Below are 9,959 nucleotides of genomic sequence, written 5' to 3' on the forward strand. Positions count from 1 at the left end.
CCCTGCATTTCCAAACTCTACTAAACCCAAGAAATCACAGATGTCTTGTTTAGACATACAAATTAATCTGACTCTGGTTTTTATTTTTTTAAATGGGGGAGAGTGGCAGTTTCCACTCTCCAGACCTGGAACAATTTAAAATGTTCTAATTGGAGCAGTGTGTTTCATACAGCTCTCCAGTGCTTCTTTCTGTGTCAGTCACAGCATATCACAATGCTATATAGCATAAACACAACAACATGCATGTAAAATACTCTTCACAGCTAGTGGGGATACTCCTTGTCCTGAATATGTCAGATGAGTAGTTATTACAATGGAAACATAAACCTGGTCTGGGGTCTCTCCCCAGAAGTTAGTCACATATGCTTTACTAGCTGATTTAATGCAAGTCTTAAGAAATCGTAAGCTGTATGTATAAGCTTGACTTCCATATCGAAATATTAATGCATTGGTGGGACATGGTAATAGATTCTGTTGTGGCTCTTTATGGCTCTGTGAACTCTAGTAATGTTTTCTGTAATTGAGACATCTCTGTTAATTTCCATAAATATTTTATCTGAAAGCTCTCAAACTACATTAAGATGTGTTTGTAGCTATGATGATTTTATGTGGTTGATCTTGTCAAATTTGTTGGGAGTAGAGAATTCACTAATAGTTTTGGCATAAATTGGGTCATTTTGTTTTGCTGTTTCTCTGGGAGTGTTTTATGTATTTCCTCTCACCCCAGCTACTTATGTGCAGTAAGGTACTGAAATCTACTAAAATCTGGTTTTAGTAATAGGGAAAAGGTACAGGAAAGGATTACATGTATTTTGTACTTGCTGGCTAAACCCCATGTTGTATTCTTACAGTCGTGTGCTCTGATTCATAAAAGATTTAATCTGTAGCTGTGTTTCAGTAGCAGCTAGCCCACTTGTGAGGCACGTACCTTCATGTCTTGAGTCTGGGTGGTTTTACGATCTCATTACAGATTAGGAATGGAGGTCCCTTTAAAAATGAGACCGAGTGGACTTTAAGATGATGGGAAGGTTTTAATTGAGCTCAAGTAGTTTCTTAGGTAATACACTGTATTTTGTACGATGAAACTTAGATTGAGATATTCACACTGTGCTTAATGGCTATTTTTGGGTTTGTTGGGGGGTTTTGGGGGGTTGGTGTTTTGTGTTGGGTTTTTTGGTTTTTTGATATATTTTTTTTCAAATACAGGATACAGGCATACAGTGACTGAACACTGCATTGTTTGCTCTGTGTAAGCTCCCAGGTTCTGGCCTAAGAAATGACGATGGGTTTTCTTGTTTTATTCCTTTAGATGCAATGCTTAGCTGGAGGCAGGCAGTCAAAGCAGCTTCAATTAGAAGAAGTCCTTACTGCCTCCAATTTTTCGTTTGCATGTTCTTACATTAATAAAAAATGAAGCTGTGAGTGAAGAAAGGGAGGCAGAGGTTAAGGAATTCTTCCCTTCTGTCTCATGGCACAGGAACCAAGAGTCCCTAATCTGGCATCCTGCCTTACTATCACACTGCACCCCTTCAGCTCACACTCTGCAGCTATGCAGGCTGGAATTTATCTGAGTATACGGGGTTCAGTAAAGATATGTCTGTGACTAACCCCAATCAAAACTCAAGGCACTGTTCTGAACATCACCGTGAAGTGTATTGCCATGACATAAGTTCCCATGCATGCAAATCAGAAATTCTGTAAGTTAGTGGTTTCATAGACTATACTAAAGCTCTTCAATCCTTAATTCTTGAAGGACTAAACCGCAAACCTGATCTGTCACTCATGATTTAGATACAAATATAGGCAGAAGCTACTGTATGAAACATTGCAAATACTGCTTAATAAACCATGGACTGTAGTAAGGTTATTTAGAATGTAGTAAGGTTATTTAGAAATGTTTTGTTGGCCTAAATGTTAGGATTAGTGTCAGTGCTGGTCTAGTGATCTGCTATAGATCCTGCAAGTAAAACCAAAGGACAGTATTACCAATATCTTAGTTAACCTGGGAATTTGGACTCTGCTTTTTGACTCTATAAAAATATCTTACAGTGTATGAAATATTCTATGGACAGTTAACTTTTACATTTATGACACATAAGTTTTTATCTTTTCAATAACTCTGTTAGATGATTTCTTTACCTTCCTTTCAGAAAAGACGACGGCGAATTGACCGAAGCATGATTGGGGAGCCAACAAACTTTGTTCACACAGCTCATGTAGGATCAGGAGACCTATTCAGTGGAATGAATTCGGTAAGCATGAGTGGATGAAGAATATTTTGTCTTAGAAAGACTACAGGAACACTGTACATATATATTGGGGCTGAAGCAATGAGTCTTTCAACTGGAAGAATGAATCTCCTTAAAACTGAAGAACAACCTGTTAGCGTCTTAATTCTAAATCCTAAACACTTACATGCAAATTATGGAATATAATTTTTTAAATTCCTATATTTATTGACAATACATAGTAGATTCTGTATAAATTGTACAGGCTACGTGTAGAATACTTTTCAAAAAAAATCATTCTAATGGCACGTATGAACAAAAGCAGAGGTGTATTTGAAAATATACTGGAGTATTTTAGAGAAAACTTTTAAAAGTGTCTTGTAACTGACTAGATTTCTAACCTTAAATGCTTTAAACTATTTTAGGTATAGTTCATGTAAAACTTTAACTTACTTTGTTTTTATGTGCACACAAATATTCTTGGGTATTCTTATTGAGGCCTTTCTACACAGTGTAGTCCTATTTGCAGTATGAATTATTTCCACAGCAAGCAACAGTGAGGCAAGGTTTTGTGGCTTCCTGTAGCTGATAGGAGCAATAAATATTTTTGTCTCTCTCAAAGTGAAAAACAGGCTAAGATGGATACTGAAAATCAGCTTATGAGAATAGATTTCTTTTGTACAGCTTCATATTTATGTGAAATGTCAGTCTGTGTTTAAGGTCAGTAATATGCAATCTAGAAAAGGGTTGTATGTAGATAATGATGAAAAATACTTCTTGACCTTTAATAAGCCTTTTAAGAGGAAAAAAATGTTTTGAGATTAAAACGATGAAAAATAATTCTTGACACAGGAGAAGAACTGTTTCTGTCAGAGGTATCAGAATAGAGAGCAGAGCTGTAAAGGAAAGAGACAGTTTTAATGAGGTCATTTGTAGTTTCAACTACTTTATAGTTTATTGAGATCGTACAAAAACTTTTGTAATTCAGTACATATTGGGGAAGGGCAAAGCTAGAAAAATGACATGACAATCTACTACATTTTCCCAGAAACAGTGCAATGGATTGGAAGTGATTTGTACTAAAACATCTGTAAGCAAGTTAAATTGACAAACACAGCTTCAGCTTCACAAAATGCAGTTAAAGCTAATTACTTATTTAATGCAATATATTCATTAAAATTTAAAGCCATTATATATTGAAATAATAAATGACTTTTTGCTTTAAATTAAATATTTGCTGTCCCTCCTGTGAGAATCTTTCTCATTCTCACAGCTGAGCTGCCTCATATGAGGTTTGTGGTGATTGCCTGAAGCTTTGTTCTTTAACCTGAAACCTTCCCCCTGCTTGCCCTCATCTTTCCCTTGCATAATATCCTGTTCATCTTCAGATAGCAGGTAATTATTATTGTCTTTGTACATAGACTTTTTCATTTTGAATGCTCATAACTGGTGCTCTCTCTGTCTTACACACACATTTTTTCATTTGGATCATGTGCTCTGTCAGTGGTCAGTGATTTTTCTGACCCCAGATAGAAAAGATCTGTATGCAAAAAATAATGCTTTTTTCCCGCTCTCTCTTCAGAAGCACAAATCTCTACATTTTCACACTGCTTAGTTTCCTGCTTCTTCTGTGGTTTTACTGTGGTAATATTACGTCCAGTCTCCTTGTTCATTCTTCTCGGTGTAAATTTCAAGATTATGTTGTTAACCTCCGCATGTTTTTCTGCTGCTTAGTTTCCTTTACAGTATGGGCATTACACTCCTTCATGAACCTCCTTGTGCCATCTCTCTTCTAAATACCTTAGGAGGGCTTCCTACAATATCATTATCTTTTCCCATATAAATTTGGTTCTTTGTCCACTATCTGCCCTGTGCTTTTTTCATTAGCATTGTTCTTCATTATGATTCCAAGTACAGTAGTTTTCCGACTACTGAAATATTTTGCTTTTTTGATTGCCTTCTCTGTAGAGCACCTTGCTTCTTTGTTACAGGTACATTTAAACGATAGGAGCCCTCTATGCACTGCTTCTTTCTCATTCCTGTCACTTTCTTTCTTATTTTACATTGAGATTCTATGGTGAAATCTCTCACTTCTGCTGCTTCATATTACTCAGTTCAGTCTTTGATTTCATGTATTCTGTCCTTTTTTTAGTTTTCCCTTGTTTTCTTTCTCAAGGACCATTGGTGCTATTTCCTAATTCTAAAAGGGAGGGAAAGAAAAGGGAGGAAGGAAATTAATGAGAAAGATAAACAGCACAGCAGATTGTATGATCTTTAATTGGTGTAATCCTCTTCCCCTTCCAAAGTCTTTAAATCCTTATCCTATCTAAATTAGACATGAGAGAACCTTACTGTTATGTATTATCAAAGGAAGGTAATGGCATCTTTGGGGAAAGAAAAAAAAAAAAAATTGCATTTCATGGTGCTTGTTCTTGTAGCTCAGACTGCCTCAAAAGGAGGATGCTTCAGAAAGAATACCACCTTATAAGCATACAATTCTTAGACCTCCTTTTTGCTGTGTTTTTAACATTATATGTTTCCTATATGTTTTCGTATACAAAACAGCCACTGAACTGTTAATGCGGTCAAGTTTAATTTGCTGCATTCTCTTTGCTTTAGGTTTAACAGCCTCTGCATTTTAGGCTGATAGTTCCTTACCAACTAACACAAACATCGCATGTGACTCAAGTACCAGAGAAATTGTTCTAACCTTTAGAGGAAGTACACATAAAACATTTACACTTTAGCTTTGCAGTTTGCATTGATTTGCTGTTCTCCAAAATTCTGAAGTCATGTAGGCAAGTTGCTAGGCTGAAAATGACATGGCCTGGAGATCTTTTTCTAGCTCTTTTTTGCTAAAGGTAGGGTTCATTCAGCTGGAATTAATACTATCCTCAAGTAGTTCTTGTGAATACATTTACATGTAGATTAATTATTTTCTGAGGGAAAAAAAAAAGATTAAGTTCAAACTCCTTTTGTTCAAATGAGCAACAGAGGATGCTTGGTGAAGGTGACAACCAGATTGGTGACATGTAAAGAATCTTAAACACCACCCTGTGAATGTGGTTGCACTTATCCACACTTTCTTACAGAGTTTGTAGTTTCTGATGTCAGACCCACTAGAGTGTGGGCTCTGAACACTTTTTCCTGAAGAAAAATGTGCATATAACGTTGTTTTGCTGCAACTGTATGACTTATTTGAGCAAAACACCAAGACAGAAAATGCTTAAATACATAAAAATCAGATCTTTTGCACAGTGCTGCAATATGCCATACTGTTGAAGGCAAAAATCCTAAAACAGGCTTTCTTTTTTCACATTGGTTTGAGAAACTGTGTAAGAATTACTTGTGCTCATTCATTTTATGTGTGTGCATGTGTTTGGCTTTGCTGTGGAGAAGAATATACTTCTTTTGTCTTTGTAGACAGGGAAATAATCATGCAAGCTCCTTGGAAATATTTCTTCAGTGCTGTTTTAATACAGCTTTCTAGTGATGTTTTGAGGTCTCTCTGAAGGAGCATACATTTAATAATTGCAAGTGGTGCCCTGCAGGCATAAGCTTTGCTGCAAGTTCAATTTCAGAAGCTGCAGCCTTGAATACGTTCTATTGTGGTCACTATATACCTTTAAAGTTGGAGCTTTCTTCCCACAGGCCCATGGAGATGATTATTTTCACTCGGGCAACACAAGCAAGAAAGAACTGACTGTGGATTCCCTTCCTTTTTGTTCATAAAGGCAGTGAAATGCATAGAGGAATGCATATGTCTTGCGGGGTGGTGGTTTATGTATTTGTTTGCATCAGGCTAAAAAATACCTTCAAATAAGCCATTTCCAGGGAAGTTGATAGATTGAGTATGATTTAAACAATAAGTGCCCGGTGTTTAAAGGAATAGTAGCAATTAAGGAAAGCAGCATATGCTGTTAAGTGAATAGATAAACAGAAACCTTCCACAAACCAAAACCTCCTTGTTGGTTGTAAAAGCCCTTTTTTAGTTATCTGAAGCTGGCCGTACAGTGCAGATACTATGCAGATATTTTTTAAGTTATCGATTATATTTTAACATAATAGTGTCAACTTCTCTCCCTTATCGTTGTTGGCAAAAAATATTTTCCATATAACAGGATAAACTGTGGCCTGCCAGATGCAGTGGAGTTGGATACCAGTAAGAGGTTCGATGAAAATTAATTTTTTGAGTAATCAGACAGGTCAGTGAAAGCCTGAATCAGCCAGTTTTCTTTGCGAGAGGGGAAAAACTTCTGCCTCAACACCAGTTCTTCCAGCTCTCCTGCTAAGCTGCCTGGTGGAGTGAAAATTGCAGCCAGCCTGCACTACACATCCTCATGCAAAAGTAAAGGAGTGGTAAAGGAGCACTTACAAACCAAACCTAAACAAGAAATAAAACTGGAAGCAAGAAGACACCATAGCTCACTAACTGCCTTTCTTGTTTACTCTGCTCCTCTTTCCCTTCTGTCTCCAGGTCAGCTCAATTCAGAACCAAATGCAGTCCAAGGGAGGCTATGGAGGTGGCATGTCTGCAAATGTTCAGATGCAGCTTGTAGATACAAAGGCGGGATAACCTTGGGGAAAACTTTCCCGTAAGTATTGTGCTCTGCTTTTTACGCGCTGTGAGAGTAGGAGGAAGAACAGTCATACTACTTCATGATTAGCTCCCTATAAATAGCCATATCTTTATGATGCCAAATTTTAAAAGGTATTTCTGAGTAAAAAATTCAGTATCGTCTAAGCATATTGGTGTTTTTTACACAACAAACAAGAGATTGTCCTGACTGCATCAGTCTGCCCATAAGCCTGTTTTGCCGACAATATCATCTTAAATATAAATGTTTGCAAGTAAAATCAGTTGTATAACAAACTTTAGAAGAATTTTATGATATGGTTAGGGTACCATTTTTTCAACAGTTCTGTCCATTTAGGCATAATATATATGGTGTTAAAACAATGACTAGCAATGTTACAGTAGGAAAATGATCACTCAAAATGTTCAAAACTCAGTTTAATGTGTGTTTTCTGTCTTCCAGGTTTATGTGAGTTCCTTTGTCTTCTTTCCTGTGTCCCCTCTTTTGCCTTGGTGACTGCTTTCTGTGCTCATGACAAGAGAAGTGATGGCTTATTGTTCACCCTTTGTGATTACTCCAGTGCAAAGTTGCTGTTCTGCTCTGATGATGCCATTTATCAGATTGGTCCAACCGTGCCTTTCAGTGGCATGCACACATTGGCCTCTATCAGTATCATGGACATAGAGCTGTTTAGGATTGGGTTTAGCTTTTTTTTTTGTTTTAACGCAAATTAAAGCACCAACCTTAGCATCCCTCATCCCTCACAAATACTAATGCACAGCATTCTGTTGCTTCTTAGTCTTTAAATCTTTTCTCCACTCAAGTTGATTTAGAAATGAGTGAGTTTCCATTCCATTAGTGTTTTCAATCGTCTTTTGTTTATATGCGTTTTTGAAAGGTCTGGGACCTGCAAGCACAAATGATTATTTCATACAAAATCAGCAGAGTAGATGACCGCATGCTTTGTGAGGTTGCTTTGTATGGTGGCCCACTTGGTGCTAGAAAAAAAATAAAAAATAGCTTACTGCAAGACTGCTGAAATATTTTGCTGTAGCACCAAGTCATGCCTGTTTCTGAAGGACTTGTAACTTAGCTGCTTCAGAGTTATGTCTTTATTTTAGTTTTTATCCAACTGGTCTTGAAATAATAAAGAGAAAGCTTGCATTCATGAGGCATTTGTTGTAAATGTTCAGTATATTTATTTTGGAAGAGCTGATCTTGAGACTGTAAACCAATGTAGACCGTATCTAAGTGTTGTGGAAGCGCTTTAGTCTATTTAAAAAAGAAAATATCATGTTTCGCTGCTTCTTTTTCTTTCTACAGTTTTTCTTAATTTTAGGCTGTATGGTCATTTCCAGTAGCAGCATGTCAGACTGCCTGCAATATTAGCTGAAAAGTTTAGTAGACCTCTCCAAGTAGTTTGCAGTTTCTGTGTACTAAATATTTAGGGGCCATGGAAGTTGCTAAGAGCAACATACTAATCTGGCAGAACAGATGCCAATGAAAACAACATACAGGGTGACTTTTTACTAAGTCAGTAAAATGCCTTTTGCTCAGGTTCCAAAGCATGTTTCTTTCACACATTGTGAAATTGTATTTTAATATTGCTGTTTTCAGATTATCTCTGTAAATGGTCCCTTTTTTCCTTCTTGTTAGTGGTTTGAGAGAAGTCAATGATTTGAGTCCTGGTTGAGTTAAATTTTTACGTGGAAAAAAACCCCACCCAAATAAATAAGGCATAACTGAGCCTAGTCGGATCCATTTTTATACACATGTGTTCATAAATATAGATTGCTGTCAAATGATTCTTTATTATTTTTCCATCCTTTCCCTGATTTCAAATTGCAACAGCTGTCAGGTTGATTTAAACATGTATGAACCTACCTGTGCTCTCAGTTTGCAAACACCACACAAAATGCAGGGCCATGGAGGTAGTTTGCCTTCCCTAAATTGTATTCCAGTGGTGTAGGTGTCAGTTATCTGGTTGAATAGCTCAGATTAGGTTGGAAAGCCTTCACTGATGAAAGTATTCATTCATGACAACAGAAGATCAAGATGTTCAATTGTCTGGGTGCATAAACACATGGCAGTGCAGTGATACTTTTCTTTTTAGAGGTCAGCATTTCCAATACCACTTTATCAATGAGTCTTAGGTATACTATGATTACAAAATTATTTGAACTTTGTCGTTGGTAATAGCAGCCTAAATTTACTTGCCAAACCTATCTTGCACTTGTCAAAATGTTTTCAGCTCAATATCCAGGAAATAAAGAATTGACATATTTTTATAACAGACATAATTCTTTTGTACATTGTGTTCATTCTCAAAGTCAGTTCAGTGTTGGCTTGTAGATATTAAAGGAGAGTATTGACTTTGGTTCAATAAATGTTTTCTTTCAGTTGGTGGCCTACCTTTTTTTTCTTTTACATAAATTACATTTGCATTAGAAAAACACTTGCAGCCTACAGACAAATCTGTGGTGAAAATTATCCGAGTAACCTATTAGTGTCAATAAGTAATTTGCTGGCTTGATTTTTTTCATGCCACTTGACCCTTGCCGAGTGGATTAAACCATAATTTTATTGGCAGATTTTTTGCATTGATGTAGTGTATTCTGCAAGGGTCTTCAAGGGAAGACTTCTTAAAAAATACATTGGAAACCTTCACTTACAGGATTTCTTTCTTTTTGACTGCAGCTGGGGTATGTGTGTTACTTTCTTGATTGTGAGGCAGATTACTGTGGTGATCAGTAGAAGACTTAATCATACAACTAGTCATCGTGATATGCACATCTGCTTTGAATATACCTGCAAAGCATAGTATTGTCTACTCTGTATTTCACTGAATTAAGTTTTATATTTGACATTCTCAAAGTTAATTCCTTAAGTACTAATTTGCTACTTTAAACTTCATGCTAAATTGTTTTGAAGACTGATAATGAATTCTTCAGCTCATGGCATGTTCTTGAAATTGCCAGTTGAGGAAAAAAGAGTTCTAAAGGGAAAGAAAGATCAAGATAAAGCCATGACATATTGATCAACTAGAGGGTTCCTTTCTTTAATTTTTGAGGTTCTAGAAGCTTAGTACTGTCTACAAAGGTGTGTCTTCAAGAGCTGACATTTTAATATAACCATCTATAAAAATAAAGGTTTT

The 9,959-nt window shown here is 36.5% G+C and overlaps 1 protein-coding gene across 1 annotated transcript in view; it reads left to right on the top strand.

Moving 5' to 3' along the window:
- CDC42SE2 (CDC42 small effector 2) overlaps positions 1–9,204 on the top strand; it is an 84,497-nt gene extending 75,293 nt beyond the window's left edge. The window contains exons 5-7 of the mRNA XM_055791289.1: positions 2,151–2,252; positions 6,706–6,823; positions 7,268–9,204. Coding sequence (XP_055647264.1) covers positions 2,151–2,252; positions 6,706–6,804 — 201 coding nt within the window. The 3' untranslated portion in view covers positions 6,805–6,823; positions 7,268–9,204. The remainder of the gene's footprint in view (positions 1–2,150; positions 2,253–6,705; positions 6,824–7,267) is intronic.
- The last annotated feature ends 755 nt before the right edge of the window (positions 9,205–9,959 follow it).

This window comes from Falco peregrinus, chromosome Z (assembly GCF_023634155.1).
Source record: "Falco peregrinus isolate bFalPer1 chromosome Z, bFalPer1.pri, whole genome shotgun sequence".
Classification (NCBI taxonomy): Eukaryota; Metazoa; Chordata; class Aves; order Falconiformes; family Falconidae; genus Falco; species Falco peregrinus.